The sequence below is a fragment of the Emys orbicularis genome, chromosome 7 (assembly GCF_028017835.1).
Source record: "Emys orbicularis isolate rEmyOrb1 chromosome 7, rEmyOrb1.hap1, whole genome shotgun sequence".
Lineage (NCBI taxonomy): Eukaryota > Metazoa > Chordata > Testudines > Emydidae > Emys > Emys orbicularis.
Genome location: NC_088689.1, coordinates 107103412 through 107120070, shown reverse-complemented (window position 1 = coordinate 107120070; position 16659 = coordinate 107103412). Strand labels below are relative to the sequence as shown.

The 16659-nt window shown below is 40.5% G+C and overlaps 1 protein-coding gene across 5 annotated transcripts in view; it reads right to left on the bottom strand.

Annotated features, from left to right (window-relative positions):
* Positions 1-16659, bottom strand: part of FLNB (filamin B) — a 107920-nt gene that overhangs the window by 34470 nt on the left and 56791 nt on the right. For all 5 annotated transcript variants that reach the window (XM_065408016.1, XM_065408019.1, XM_065408017.1 and 2 more), the window contains exons 12-25: positions 16369-16562; positions 15778-15891; positions 15056-15199; positions 14560-14683; positions 14084-14244; positions 13367-13457; positions 12893-13062; positions 8988-9105; positions 6745-7007; positions 5463-6060; positions 5034-5207; positions 4483-4645; positions 3841-4001; positions 613-780 (exon numbers count right to left, since the gene is read on the bottom strand). In XM_065408016.1, coding sequence (XP_065264088.1) covers positions 613-780; positions 3841-4001; positions 4483-4645; positions 5034-5207; positions 5463-6060; positions 6745-7007; positions 8988-9105; positions 12893-13062; positions 13367-13457; positions 14084-14244; positions 14560-14683; positions 15056-15199; positions 15778-15891; positions 16369-16562 — 2643 coding nt within the window. The remainder of the gene's footprint in view (positions 1-612; positions 781-3840; positions 4002-4482; positions 4646-5033; positions 5208-5462; positions 6061-6744; positions 7008-8987; positions 9106-12892; positions 13063-13366; positions 13458-14083; positions 14245-14559; positions 14684-15055; positions 15200-15777; positions 15892-16368; positions 16563-16659) is intronic.

The window sequence follows — 16659 nt, the reverse complement described above, 5'->3', positions numbered from 1 at the left end:
CAATGGGGCTAGTCATTAGTTATCTCCACAAGAGAGTTTGAGAGAGTTAGGTACTCACAGGCCCAGATTAACCAATGTGCACTCTGCACTTTAACAGCACCCCCATCTCAAGCTCCCCCCCAGATTTGGGTGAGTGGTGCTGCAGCAGGCCAAATCTGTGTGGCACTGAAGTGCAGCAATGCTACTTACTCAAACGTGGACCATGCCACACAAGAGCAGGGTGTGTGATAGGAGTGGTGAGCTGGGGACATTGGCAAGTAGCTAGGAAGGTCCTGGACGAGCAGGATGTCTCCCTCCCCCCCATTATGCACATCCCAGCCGTGCTGTCAGGATAAATGGGGCTGGTGGAGGGTTGATGGAGTATACATGGGTAGAAGTGCTTTGCTTAGCTGCTCCCATTTAAGCTGCCTGGGGCTAGCAGCAGCTAGAGCAGGGTCACAGCACTGCTCAGGTTTGGCCTGACTGTCCTAACAGCAGCCAGGCCAAGTTTGAGTGAAGGCACCGCCTCCTCCCACCCCCATAGTGCACAAGGCCCCACAATTCTTTAATCCAGCACTGCCTGTAAAATACAAAGGTAGACGTATCAAAGTAGGATAATGCTAAGGTCCTTACCTCTGGGTCCTGCCACCATAACTTCAAGAGGTGCTATTCCAGCCTTACTGGTGTCCACAGTAAAGGACTGTGGGATTTTGGCTCGAACTGCTGTTCCAAGACCTGTACCTGCAACCTTTACCTTGTATGGGTCAACAACATCTTTTACAGGAACTTTAAATGGACTGCCTGTAAAACAGAAGTGTAGACAATTGGCAGTTTTAAGGGTTTAAGAAGTAAATGCAAGCTCACCGTAGCCTCCTGCCACTATCTTTTGCACCCCCAGTATCCTACAGTATTTCCTTCCAACATTAAGGGTAGAGATGATTGCTTTTTATCTTCAGGTGTAGCAAAAAACTAAATATGCACTTCAGTTTGACAAAGGCTTCGAAGGGCAGTTGTGGAATCCCCATCATTGGAGGTTAAGAACAGGTTGGACAAACCTGTCAAGGATGGTCTAGGTTTACTTGGTCCTGCCTAAGCACAGGGGCTGGACTAAATGACCTTTCACCTTCCCTACACATCTGTGAATCTGACTATAAGAACGGAACACTATCTCCTAAACCAGTTCTGAATTGGAGGATAATCAGGTTGGGGTGGAGCATTTTGAAGTTATGGTCACTTTTGATCAAGCAAAGTATTCAGGTCAAGTGCTCCAAAAAGTCTTTAAAAAGGTGAGTAAGTCAGGTTTCAAGGCTCTATAATTGAGAGGTTGTTTCCAAGGCCATCGGCTACAGTTTCCACTTTAGAAACTTCGCTTATAGCGAAGGAAACTTAACATCTCAAAAGAGAATTACAAGGCTAATATTTTTAAGGGGGGCTAACTTAGCAAAATGTTGCTATCAATGGAAACCAGTTCACTTTTGTACCTTGGTTTCTTTCAAAATCTGTATCAAGAAGAAAGTTTTTGAAGCAAAGTTATCTACTCCCCACCACAGAGGCAGTGAGTCTTCCAACATTGCCATCTACAGCAGTGGATAGCCTAGGACATCAGATTTGTGCTTTTGCAGCGTTCAACATGGTTTAGTGGCTCCCACCCCCATCCAGATGGCAACCTGTCCAAAAGTATGTTGTGTTATGGACAGGAATAAATAAGCACTTGAAGTCACTAAAGCTTCTAGCCTGAAGTGTTTGGTTACCGCCACAGGAAAGTTTTAGCCTTCTCATTATTTCATGTGTGCCTTGTAATGCTGAAAACTAAAAGCTTTTTTCACACCACAGGTACAGTACAGGCTTCCCTGTGTTACCTTACTATTCCTCAATCTTGAAGGGGAGTGGCACTTTTAAAAGCCTAGTGAAGCTGGTCTCTGTGCTCATTCAGTTTTTTGTATTTCTGAGAGAGCCAGCTATCAAGTCTAATTGTTGTGCATATCCGAGACTCTGCTACTAGGTGGATAGTTCTAATCACTTACCTAGCTTTCAGTCTGTGGCAAGAAAATTAGTTGTATCACCATTCATTTTACCCTGCTAGTATCCTGCTCATTTATGGCAGCTGAAAGTGACAGCTTAATTGTTTATTTGCTCATAAATTAAGGGCTTCACACAGATCCAGTTTTGTAGGCAATTACACTTCTATACCTGCTGTGCAGTAAAAATGTGCAGTATCCAGACAGAACAAGTTAAATTACATGTCAATATTCCCTTTGAATTTCCATGTTGTGTTTTCACAAGTTTGACCATGTGTTAGCAAAATGCTATCAAGCTGTGCAGAAGTAGTGAGTGATCCAAAAGCAGAGCTGTATTAGGCAGTAAATCAAGAGGGGGGGGCTACACTATGTAGATTTAACTGCAGGAAATAAAGTCTTGCTGCCCTTTTTTTTTTTTTTTTTTTTTTTAAAGGGGGGGGGAAGGAGGATAAAGAACCAAAGAAACATTTGAAGGGCCTGCAGACAGCAACTGGAAATATCTGGGCTACATGCCATAACTGGCTGGACCCAGAGTGCTAGCTAAAAAACACAAGTTTCACTGTTGAAAGTGACCTGCCGGCACCCTGCTCCTGTAAGCTGGATGTTTAGCTGTGAACCATTTGCTTGTCACATTGAGGAAGGAACAGAGTACAGGCAGAGGACAAGCCAGAAGCCCAAATGAAGGCGCATGCAAGCATCTAGTTCCTTGGCAATTTACCAAGTTACAGTACATTGAGAAATGGGATTGGCAGGGGTAGAGTCATTTCCATGAAGTCCTAGAAAATGCACATAGCCTTGACTCCTGTGTGTAGAACAAAGTGCTCAGAACTATTTCAGCAGAAATAAACAGCCATTTAATCCTTGGTACAATGCAAAACCATCTTAGCTAAAAATGTAAGTTAGTTGCTGCCAAACACTTGGAACTCGGTTCATGTTTTGCTACAATATACAAGCTGGAGATCCAGTGCACCTTTGAGAAACAGGCACCTATTCATTTTCATGGAAGTGGTAGCACTAAAATGCTTTTTCAGTGACAAAAGTTTGCAGTGCATGATATAATCCCAGAAGACTGCATCATCATTGCATCATTTTACAGAAAGCCATGGTCTTAACATTCACACCCTGGAAGGGCGGTCTTAGTCTGGCTCTGTCAAACGTCATTGTGTAATTGGTTTCAAAATGGTTTCCTAAATTGGCAGACTGCACTTCTAGAAAGCAAGTTCCCACACTAGTCTACTTGGTTTATGTCATGTCACAATATTCCATTGGACTAGATTTAGATAAGCTACTAATCACCTCATGATGCAAGAACAGACTGCACCAAGATGGATTGCTGTGTCTATTATATTAGAGTCAGAATGGTTTTCAGTCTTTCCTTTCATATTCTCTGAAGTACCCAGAGTGAGTACAAAAAGGGCTTTACATTTTATTTCTGTTTGTATTGGACACCTATCCATTGCTCCCTACTACGGTCCAATAGCAGCTAAGGCTAATAGTGGTCTGGCTTCAGTTATTTTGCAGATGTTTTTGCAAGTCGACGTTTAAACGGAGTTTATTTCTAAAAATCCTCAGATTTCAAAAGCCTGCCCAACGCTCCCAAATATTAGCTCAAGCAGCATCCGAGTGTCTACACGTAGGGCACTGCAAGATTGTCTGTCAGCTCTTTCTGAGGAAGCTCTATGCAAATTTTTAAAAAAGGATGATTGCATTCTTAGTGTCGCCTCAGCCATTCTTTAGCTACAATACACAAGATTAATATCTGAAGACATGCTACTTGGATGCTAGAATGGATTTTACAATCCATTTTTAGTTTTAGGGCATCTTCTAATGGAAGAATTCTTACCAGGTATGTGTTCTCCCCCATATGTGATGTTGACATCATAATCTCCTGGAGTATAAGGGATATATTCAGCACTGCAGCTGCCATCTTTGTTATCTTTACAGCTTATCTTTGATTCAGAAGGTCCTTCAACCGTTATTCCAAGTCCACCAATTCCTGCCCCTCTGCAAAAAAAAACCCCACCACACAGTAGCATATTAGTATCCTTTCATATTGTTTGTTGCATATTATTTACAATAATCTGATCTCCCACTTGCATTTTAGAGTTTGTGTAGTAATGCTAGCATGGACAGAGTGTAGCTTTGCTGCATTTTACCCCAGAGGTGGCTACATTTCAGTTGTGAATCAAACAGTTCAGGAATAGTTTGTGAAAGTGCTTTGAGATGCCAGGTATGGATTGGGTGTTAACTTTTTTAGTTGCACAAGGGATTTGATACAAGACCACCAAAACAGGTTTGTGATAGCTACTTCTGGAGGAACATTACCAAAGGCGCACTGAATTCGATGGAAGTAACTACCTGTGACTCAAGACAGATTAGACTACTGAAGTTCAACCCTTGTAGTATTATTGGATTTAGTGTCTTATGTCAAGTTGTCCTGAATTACTTGCTACCATGTCTTCCACTGATTGTGTGGCTTAGTTACCTTGTGACAACAGTAAATTCATTTGGTTTATTAGTAAATGCTTCCTTGAGTCCAGCTCCTTGGGCTTTTACACGTGATGGATGGCAGCCTTCAGTAACATCCACTTTAAAAGGACTGTTTGGAACAGGTACATCATCGTAAGTCACTTCAACTGTGTGTGGACCTGTTAAGTGAAAAGCCATCACTAGGTTACATAACTGACTCCTTGAAGGTGATGGTTATTCATTCAAGATACTGGACACTGACTGCAACAGGCAGTGCTCCTCATCTACTCAAAAATGGTGTTTAGCAGGGTCTCAGAAAATTATACTTTAATTCTAGGTTCTTTAAAATAGCATGTTCTCCTGAAGCTATACTTAAAAAAAAAAGTGATGAATGTATAGTACATAAATCCTATATTTATCTCCTGCAGAAATAGCTCTTCAGTCAAAGACTACCTTGTACCTGGATGCTAATGTTTAAGTACTAGCATTACTATTGACAAGCCCATTAACAGGGTATTCTTAGTTTGTCTTCCTCTTCCCACATAGGGTAGTCAGACAACAGGTTACCTTTTTCAAATGGTGTAAACTCCACTGCATATGTTCCATCAGCATTGTCTTTGATGAGGCAGTCTGTGGAAGCTCCTGAGGGATTTGTGATTTGTGCTTGGATATGGTCTCCTCCAGTCTTTGTTAGGGGCTGGGCATTTACAGTGAAATCTGTTGTAGCTTCACGGAAGACATCTGCAGAACACAATTTGAGAAGCCATTCTATTTAAATGAACCTAATATTTTAGTCTATGAAAAATCCTTGATTATTCTTAGACATTTATGGCAACTATGAATGACTGATAAAGGTGTAGAAGTATATTCTCTTGCAAAAAAAAAAAAATCACTAGTTGTAATCCTGTACAGAGATGTATCCACTATAGCCTTTCCGCTCCTTAAAATATTCTGTGCACAAACAAGCAGAGAACTTATATGCTTAAGTCTTCTTACCTTTCCCTTCTATTCCTGGTCCAAACACTTTAATTTTGCTTGTGTCCACAGCTGGATCTACTTTGACACGGGCAGGAAATTTTGGCACTTGCTCTCCTCCATATTTCAACACAAGTGTATACATTCCAGCAGAGAGTGGCATATATGTAACTGCATAAGTTCCATCTTTGTTATTGTGAACTTTGACTTCAGCTTTAGAGCCAGAATCTGATACAGCTTCTACACCTAGTTCCCCCGGTCCAGCTTCTGAACAGTCAACATTGAGCAATCCTGCTTCACCCACTTTACCATGTTCGAGACCTGGGCCAGTGGCAATCACTTTAGATACATCAAATGGCATTTCAATATCTGCTTTAAATGGAGAACCAGGAATGTGAACCTCTTCAAACAGAATATTTACAAAGTACTCTCCAGGTTTAGTAGGCAGGTAAGAAACTGAGCACGTCCCATCACCATTGTCAGAGCATTCAATTTTAGCTTCACATGGGCCCTCTACTGTCAAACCTAAACCTCCAGTTCCTGCTCCTTTGGTATCTATTGTAAATTCTGCTGGTCTTCCAACAAGACCTCCTTGAAGGCCTGGACCATGGGCTTTTACCTAGGATAAAAATATTCAGTTAGATGAGAATTTGTGTAAATGTAATTGCATCTGGCAGTTGCCTGGCAAAATAAAATAGAGCAGTTTCATAAAGAACTTCAGACTAATTCATTTGGTAAGTCTTGTTAAAGTCTGCTAAACTCTCAAATTACGTAGACACATTACAGCAAGGAATAGGCTTCTTTCATTTCATGGAAGAAAATCTTAATGTCAAGTTACATTAGAAACAATATGAAGTCTGCTAAAGTTGTCATGCTTACAGACTTAAGCTTGGCTGTCTTTGTACACCTATTAAACAAAAAGGTAGCAACATTAAGCGATGTTTATACTGAGTTATTAGCCAACTGTATTACAGCACACATTCTTTGAGGGTGAAACCAAGTGAGTCTCATTAGATTAATAGGGAGTCATACTTCGTTTCATATTGCTTAAAATACCTAGAGTTTGTTTTCAGATTGAGCTTTCCAAAGCTGCTGTTTGAAAAATAAATTAGTTATGATTTTGTGAAGCAAACAATTTAATCTTTAATTTAATTAAGAGCTACTTAAATGTACTTGCTCCATAATCATGACAGGTCAAACAAGATGTGAAAGTTTATGCTCTTATGTGATAGAGCATGATTCAGTTTGTGGCTAGCAAATATTTCTTGTATGTCAACAGCTGAAGCATTTCCTATGCATTTACCTTGGTAGGATCTGGAGGGAGAGTGGCTTCCACAGTATAAGGACTTCCTGGAATTGGATTGCCATCGTAACTTACATCAACCACATAAAGTCCTTCTTCTCTTGGGATATACTTTGCAGTGCTGCACTCTTTGCCAAGAGCTGGCTCCACCACACACGGCACAGCTTTCCTTGTAGGGCTGGAAATACTAACATCCAGTTTACCCTGTCCACCAGCTCCTTGTGTGTCAATTATGAATTCCTGATCCTTCCCTACTTCCACTCCTTAAAGAGAAGGCCCGTATTAGTATTTCGGGATTAATGGTCTGGTTAGATTTCTTAAATCCTATAGTTTGACATTCAGAAATGCCTCATCCACCGAGCAGTTGCTCAATGTTTTACAAGGATTTTTATCAACTGATAAGAATATTTCTTTCTGCTTCTGCTCGTCATGACAAGCTTCTTCAGCTAGACAATGGGTTAATTGGAAACTGCAAAGGGTCAATGGCAAGCAAGATTGCTTTTAGACTTGTTTACACAGCCTCTCAACACATCTGAAATACATAATGCTCATTCAGGAGTTTACCACTACGTTGCAGCCTTCTGTTTCCCGCCTCCCTGCCAATTTACAGGTAGCAGAAGGTAATGTGCAATTTAAGCCCTTTCAATACTTTTTGCATATTTGCTCAAGTTTTTCTGTTGGTAAATGAGGCTTGCAGAACAGTACTCGTTCAATAGGTTACTGCAGCGGAGCCTTGTGAAGAACCAGCAGCTCAGAAGCAGTGGGATGGAGAAGTGCCACCATCCTTCACTTTCGCTAGAAGCCAGTGTCCAGCAGTCACTTCATAGCGAAGAGATCCTTGGAGAGCTAGTTTACGGGATGTGTGTCAAAGTAAGGCATTTGGAGCTAATAAAGTGTCTGGAGATCTAGGATCTTTTAACATGAAGACCCTAGACCCTTTCTAGACCCACCCACATCACACCAGTATTTCTGCAACAAGGTATCGTTACAACTTTAAACTGAGTGTTCCATAGAACAGTCATGTGCTGGACATTGCTAGAATAACCTGAACAGTAATTTGTTTTTAACTTCAGAGCCAGAGTTTTAAAGGTATTTAATGCAGTTAAGAGTCCAACTCCCATTGAAGTAAGTGGGAGCTAAGCACATCAATCCCATTGAACACTTAAGTGCTTACCTGCTCCTTAAATTGCCCACTAGCCTATAAAAAAGTCTGGCTCCCGGTTATTTCATTTCAGTCAGGCACTGCCCAGTCATTGGCTTAACCCAGTTTCTAGAAGTCAGCCAATAAAGTGTCCACAGCTCTATCAGAGACCAGTCTAAAAGGTCTGAATGAGCATAAAAAGCCAGCAATTTTTCTATTGTGCTCCCACAAGAACAAGATTGTAAACAGACTGTAGAGGGAAGCTTGCATTGCCATAACTATATAGAGGACTAATCCCTGGGATTTAAGTAGAACATAGAGATTTAGAGGACAAAAACTTAGTTAATCCTTGCTTTTGGAAGCCTGTTGGGCACCCAGCTCAGGTTTAAAGCTGGGTGCATTGATTCAATAATTAACTGGGTCTTATTCTCACTGGATTAGCATCCACTGACAAATATCCGAGTCTGAAGTGGCAGAGTCATATCCATTTCCAGGTATTCGTGGTGCAATTTAGTCTTAAAACGATTCTTTCAGTGCAGCTTCTATGACATGTTATCTCCTAGCAATAAAATGTTACCAAACCTTTAAAGGTAGAGACCCCACAATATTTACTACAAGATCACAAAAACTTGAAGTTGGTTCTGAATCCTTAGTTTATATCTAATTATAATCTAACTGGAGCAGAGAATTTAAACTGCCTGTTCCTATGACCAGGAATAAGATTTTAATTAAGGGGGAGGGGAGGGGGAAAAAAAAACACCTCATTTTAAAGTTTGTTATCCTTCAGTATACTTTACAAGCTAGACATACACCATAATCCTGTTGGTAGTAGTACTAGACATTGAGATGGCCGCACAGCCTTAAAAGAATTATCAAATTGAAATAAACTTCTAAGAGTAGCAGCTTATATTGAAGTGGTGTTACAAAATTACTGTTTGGGCTAGAATACCAAGTGACTGTAAAAATCAGCAGAATGGGAGTTTTTGTATTTGTTTTCACTCACCAACATTCTAGCCAAGTTACTCAGTGATAAGATCTTTAAAAAAAATGTCCACACTAAACTAGACTATGCACTGCATAACTCATTTGCAAGTGTACTTACTGTTTTCAAGTCCATGGACTTTAATTTTGCTGAGATCCAGTGGAGCAGCAACCCCCACAGTGAAAGGGCTTTTGGGAACAGGATCACCACCATAGGTTACAGAAACTTTCATGGGACCCTGCCAAAAGGTTAATATTGTAGGTTAGGTCGTCAGCCATTTCAGGCTTGTGCTTTACTAGTTAGACACTATATAGTACTTTACGACTCAAGGTGTAATGGCAGACAGTGACCAGGCTCCAAGTGTCGTGTGAGCTCCCTGCCCCAACTTCCCACTCCAGCCTTTTGAGCATTGAACCCTTTTCATTTGACAGAGAGAAAGCTTGCTCTCCTGCCAACATTAGAGTACTATTTTGATTGCCTGGAAGAAATTCAGGCCCCAGGTTGATTCCCACCCTCCCAGAGCTCAGGCATGACAGCTGAATGAATGACCCAACTTGAAACTAGGTATCCTATTCCACCATATAGACAGCATGCCAAGTCCAGGCCCACAAAGGGGTTATATTTTTTAATAGCATTTGAAATACCAAAGTTAAGATGTATAAATCAGAAACATATTAATGCTCCTGTGTGCTTTGGCTGGAATGCCATAGTCATGGCCAGATTCAGCCCAAGATGTGTGCTCCTTTTATGCTCTCCTACTGTAGTGAGTATAGCTGAAATATAGACTGTTTGCTTACTTTTCATTCTTGGCTGGCTCAGCTCCCAAGTGAAATATCCATGAATGTTTCACATAAGCCAAACAAACAGCTATAGCAGCACTGGGTGAAATCAGGAAGGCTGTTTGTATGTTATTCAGTTGAAAATTACTCAACCTTATCTATAGCTGGTTAACAGTATTCTATCAAGATTTTTCTGTTGATGCTGTCCCTTAGGAATTTTACTGCCTAGTAAGCCCATCATCCCTATGAAGATTTTATATAGTCCACACTCCAATGAGCTCTGCATGGAGACAAGCTACTGCACATAGACCAAAATAATACGGACACTGCTTAAAAAAAAAAAAAAAAAAAGCAAAAAAATAAAAATCAATGCCCAATAGCCACAATGTTCTTTCCCTTTTCTGCCAGGTTGGCAGTTTCCACTCCTGTTGAGCGGGTCCTGTTACTTCACAGCTGCCCCCACCCCCAAGTCATTCTCCCAGATGCAGCTTGAAACCTCATGATCCCACTGTCTGTACACCTATAATTTCCCCTGGCTTTTGTACAGCAGCTTACTTGGGTGTCATGAGCTGAATGTTTATTGCCAAGAAGGTACCATGCAGCTCTCTACATTGCTGAAGAATGGGTACAAGATTAATATTGCCAGCCTCTCTCGTGTTTCTTCTCTACAGAGCTTCTAGAAATCTCAGAAGCAGTAAAAGGATAGCATGGGATTGGATACTTTTCCCAAGTCATAATTAAAGATGCTAAATACTAGAGGTTCAGCTGGTTAGAGAGAAAATACAGTTGGTTTAATCCTTTGAATAGGTTTGAGAATGAAGTTGAATTTTTACAGGGCTGGGAAAATGTTTGATAAGTGGCATTAATCACTGCTATATTTACAGCTTTGTCACAATTTCTCCTGCAATGTTTGCTTACTCTTCTCCTGCGGAAGCTTTTAGACTGTCCTTTTCATCCCCTCCTAGTCTTTGCTACATTCCGATTTTTCACAGGCTAACATATGCTGCACTGGTCAAACAGGGTATTATTTCTTAAGAGTTACACCACCCGCTTTTTTTTTTTTTTTTTTTTTTTTTAAATGTCTGACAAAGCTGGCTCAGTGCCATCTCCTTTACCCATACTGAATTATTCAGCTTCCTTTATCTAGCTGGAAGCCTTCAGGGCAAGGTATATTGATAGCCTATAAACAGTGTTTAGGCATCCCACTAGCATTAGCAACCACCCTATTATACATGCCTGGGAAAGCTTTGAAGACTGGCCAGGTCTGCTTAGAGTTACTAAAATCCAAAACCCATTTATTGGGTAAATAATTTCTCCACCCTAATGACAACACTGGCTGCCAGGAAGGTTATGGGTTTGGCAGTAGCAGCGATTCTGAGGAAACCCCCCTTGCATCGGGTGTACCAAGTCTGGCAGACGGCTTTCTTAACTGAGATGTGGTGTTATCCAGTCTTTCGGAGAAGCCAAGAATCAGCATTTGCTATTTAGAGGCAGCAATCTTCAGTTGGTTTTGCTGCCACTTTAACATGCAACAGCAAAGCCAGATTAGGAACCTTAGAGGCATGTTTTTAAACCAGTGCTAGAAAGAGGATGTACAACTATCAGAGATGTGTTCCTTACTGCTTAATACACACTCCAGGAAACATGATCCAGAACTAAAATCCAGTCCCATTGATATACACGAAGCAGCCAAGCTTGGATATCAGTAATACTCCGAATATATTAGTTGAAGCTACTGATGTTCTTTGGTCATGAACTTGCCATGTCCCAAGTGCACACCAATTTTATGGTAGATCAAAATCAGACAAGTTAGATCTTATTAAGAAGTGAGAACTGAAGTCTGTCAGACAATTTCAGTTTGATTGACTAATCTGGTTGTTTTTAAAGAATTTAGTACTTTCTTGAATATGGCAATATAAGCAAGCTTACTGGGAAAGTCATCTTAAAAAAAAAACCAAACAGCACACACCACACTACTTGCTTTTACTTCTTCCATTACTGTTCTTGTCTGGTTACTCTATATAGTCTAGGCAACTTGATACCCAAGTCATCATAAGAGCTGCAGTAGTTTCATAACTTTGCCATGACAATATAGTCCTAGAAATCTGGGGTATAATGCACATTTAGAAGTACACACAAAGCTACAGACAAAAGGGAAAATATACTCTCTAAGTAAACATTTCCAACTCTTTATTGTTGTAAACTAGGAAAGCTGCATCCACTATCAGCATGAAAGTTCCCTATCTGGGTTCCTTCCTCCTAGAGGCAAATGTTAAGCAACACCTAAGCCATTGTGCAAAACTGATCTCAACTGAAAATACTGTTCTATATCCTGCATAAATTGTGTTTTGAGTCCTAAAAGCAAACAAGCTAGCTGAAGCATTACTCTGGAAATGCATTTCACCATGAAATAGGAGTTGTGCGCTATTGTTTGAGCACTGCAAATCTGCAGATATCCACAGATCATGTTTGCGGATACCAATTTTGTAGCAGGGCTCTAGCTATGTCTCCATTCCTGTTAATTCTAGAGCTCATATTTGATGGAGGACAATTCAGTTTCACTACCTGCAACCCAGCCATAGAAAACTACAGCTTGCAAAAATCTGGGGTGATTTGGAAGTCCTCAACATCTGGACCAGGTCAATTCAGATTAGCTAGTAAACTAACTGTTGCTAGTTTCAGATTATTACCCAGTGAGGGGTGCTGGAACAAGGTTGGGGGGGGGTATCAGTGCATGGGTAGGGCCTCTGTTTAGGCACTGGTGGGGTACCCCCCCTTTTGAGGGGCTTCTGCCTACCTTTGTCAGTTGATAGACTGACAAAGTTACACTGTTGGTACAGGAGGATGATTCAGTTTGTTACTGTTTCAGTGACTAGTTCTCATGCCACCACTAAAATCTGTACTCATTTTCCAGTCAGATTTTCTATGCATCCTTGTTTAAGTTGCTCTCGGGACAGGTCATTCCAAACATGCAGCCTATGGCTTTATTTATACTATGATTGTTTCCTCCTCAGTACAGTTAGACTCTATAGACACTCATGACCCCTTACTGTGGAATTTTTGGGAGCTCTTGGGAATATTAAGCATTCCATTGCCAGAGTTTTTCCTTTGATTGGAAAAGTTCAGTTAGAGACAAGACTTCATGTTAATTCATTTGCAATACATATATTTTCAGTTGTATTTTTGCTGTGAATTGTGATTTCAAGGAGGATAACACGCCAATTTCTTCAGAAGAATCAGACCTACCTGCTGTACTGGAGTGTATTTAACAGTATGGGAATAGTCATAGTTGTCAATAACGTCCAAGTCTTTCACAGCATCTCCTGGCACAGGTCCACTGAACTGCACATCCAGTGGTGCTTTCCCAGCACCCTTAGTGAATACAGTGAAGTGTGTTGGTTTGCCATTTTCTACACCTTAAAAAGTAACTTTGAAAGTTAGAATATGGCAGTGTTTCTTGTGCTATCTATGCAGTGTTTTAAGTTCATAGCCCATACGAAAGTTGAGCAATTTCAACTTGACCAAGTAAATTCATAGAGAATACAGAGACACTACTTTTAATCTTGATGCCTACAAATTTGATGTTTGGCATAGAGTAATCCCATTCCAAATCCCTAGTGGGAAAGTTGTGACATGGTTGTTAGCATAAACTCATGATGTAGGCAGACTACCCCATGCTCATGTCAATGTATTACTTGGCATAAATATAAGGAATCTCACCAGTTTTGCTTAATCCAGGTCCTTCAGCTTTCACCTTGGTGGCATCATGTGATGGGTCCACTTTAACTCTGAAAGGGCTGGCAGGAATTTCCTTCAATATAAAACACGATACTTTAATAGGACAGTTACAACCAGTTGTAAGCTAGCTCAAGCTCTGCAGGTAAAGCATTGCCTTCTAGTGAAAGGACTACTGTTTAAGTTTGAAATAAGGCAGTGTCTCAGATAAGACAGTCACAGCTTTCCTGAAAGTTTTAGCCTGCCAAATAAATTTATTCTAAATGCATCCCATATGATTACTTCAGCTTTGCACAGGAACAGCTAGCAATCTTCTGTATGTATTTTTGCCTTCCCTCTGAATTCCACTGCAACTACTAAAAGGCATAGTCACATTAAAGTCCCACCCTGATTACTGTTTTAGAACATTTCAGCTTTGGCAACTTTATATTTTGCCGCTTGGACAAAGTGAAGCCAACTAGCCTTTGCGTTCTCAAGTACCAGCATAGCATTTGCCACAGATACTTTTGGTATTACAATGGAGAGTGAGACTGAAGAAATTAAGATTATGGAAACGTTTCTCTTTCTTGGAGTTTAGCCCAAACTTTTACAAAACTTAACAATGTCCCCTTTTGAGTAATGCACATTGAAGAGTAATTTATATTAGGATTCGAAGTCTTCCGCATAGCTAATATTTCTAGTCAGCAAATCAAAGATACAAACCTCTCCTGCAAAAAGCACTTTGATAGTGTAACGCCCAGCAGCAGGTGGTGCATATTTCACTGTAAATGTATCATTAGCATTGTGTATGATGTCAAAAGCTATGTCTTCCTCTTCCTCACTTATAACATGAGCATCACATTTAATGCCAACACTGACATCACCTAGGAGGAAACAGAGCAGTGTGCCACAAGACAGTCAGGAATTTGTTTAGTACCAAGTAGCTCTAATACTGAGCAACTAAACAAGTCACATCTTGATTTTAAGTCCTTGGATAGATAGGATAGTTTGTCAAGTACTTGTTACTCAGATTACATGGAGTGATTCATACAAGTCTTTAGCTTCAGATTTCCCTTATGAAGCAAAAAGCTTGAATCAAGAGTTTATGAACGGAGATCCGATTCCTGTTCAAACAGGGAATGTTTATAGATTTAGTTTTGATACAAGACAGCAATACATTATCTACAGTCTGCTTTTACCTTCTCCTGCTTCTGTGCAGTCAACTGTGAAGTGAGTAGGCTCATTAGCTTTCAGACCGGCTCGCTCCACCCCAGGTCCAACTACTTTCACTTTCTGAGGATGACTGCCTTGTCCTATGAGAACCTAGATGGGTTCACAAGTGTTCAGAGTTATCCCATACTTGGGTCACATTGATTTACTAAGTGTAGCACCTGACAAAAAGCCCTGACTTCTTAGCTATTGTTCTTGCTTAGTTACTAAAGAATACAAAATAAAGTTCCTGACTTCCCTATGTTTATGCTGTGCTCACTGGTATCAGAGCCCTTTGACATGCTAGCCTACAGAATGGAACAGACAACTTTCAGCTAGACTGATGCAACAAGAGTTTACTCATGAGTAGCTATTGACTTGTACTCACTAGCATTGGCAAGGACAACTAGCTTAAGGCTTGCTTGTTTTACAACAACATGTACCACCAGTCCCCGCAAAGTAATTTTGTAGGGTGTTTGTACTTACCCTATATGGACTATTGGGTACATTAACTCCTCCCCAGACAACAGCAATAGTATGTTTAATTGGTTTAACTGGCATATAAGAACAAGCACAGATTCCATCAGGATTGCTCTTCACATGGATATCAATAGGGCTTCCTTCTGCATCCTGAAAGCAAGTATTTAACTGAGAATTAGATGACTGACTACATACAACTGTGTGCAGAGAGAAGGTACAAGTAGTTTTAAGAGGTGCTATCAAAAAGAGTTACGTGATCTCAAGAGCAGCAGCTACAGCAGAACTACCTGGAATTGAGAAGTTTTAACATTAATAATCTTACTACACATTTAAACTGCTCATCTCTCCTTGCCTGCACATGCCAAACTGTAGAAGTCTAGTAGACTGACAATAGGACAATTTATGGGAGACCACTTCAAGAAGTCTCAATAGGTGTAAGACTAGTCACAGGCCTTAATAAAAGGGCTTTAAATCTGTACTGAAGTTAGGCTTGTATAATCCCAAACAGCTTTTAGATTAAAAGGTTTACTATACAGAAATGCAATTAAGGACCAAGATGCAGATCAAGTCACACAGCTGCAGACAGACTTGGAACAAGACTCAGAATCTACATGAATATACTTATCAGAGGAGTGGCTAACTAATTAGCCAGAATGTGTTAGGTACCTGTTTCAAAGAAGAGACATGACTATTGATAGGAGTTCCAGATAGTTAATGTGGGTTTTTACCTGTGCATATATCTTCAAAGGTGCATTCCCAGCTTCCTTGGTCTCAACTGTAAAATCAGCAGGGTTGTTTACAATGCAGCCAGTTCTCTCTAATCCTGGACCATAAGCCTTTACCTAATACACACAAGAAGTGCACAAGTTTTACACTGATTCTACAGCAAAAGAAAGCAAAGCTCATGGCTAAGAGGTAGTATTTCTAAAAGATGACACGAAACCCTAGCACAGACCTTTGTTTGTGGATTGAGGCTATCATGTGTTAAAAACAAATGCATCAAGGCCAAGTCTAAAGAGGCTTGAGTTTAGAATTTTGGCCGCTGAGAAGTACCCTGCCATGTTACCTGAAAGGATACTATATAGTCACATTGAGCACAGGAGCTGTTGCAAGAATCTAGTAGGGGCCAAGCAATAGCCTCATTTAGAGCATTTAAGAAAAAGAACCATCATTGTGGTCGCCAACCAATCCATGGCTACAGATTGTAGAACATAATGAAATTGAAAGATAAAAATTACAAGTTAGAGTGCTACAAGTAGCTTTTAAAACCTAACAGCCATATCAAAGGCTATTGATAGCTGAATTCTTCTGTATCTTGCCTTATCTGGGTTGAAGTCTCCAGAAGCTGGTCGGATGAAAGCCATGTATGGACTGTCTTTTATGTCTTCATCATCACACATAATGTGAACAGCATATTCACCAGGTTCTTTGGGCCAATACTTCACATCACACGAGCCATCATTCTGATCATCACATTCTATTTTTGCTTGAGATGGGCCTTCAATAGCAAAGCCTAAAAGGAAACAAACATCTCATCTCCCAAAGAAGTGGGCATGAGGTGGGCTTTAAAGGCTTGCTCAAGCCTGCCTCCCAACTGCCAGACATTTTCC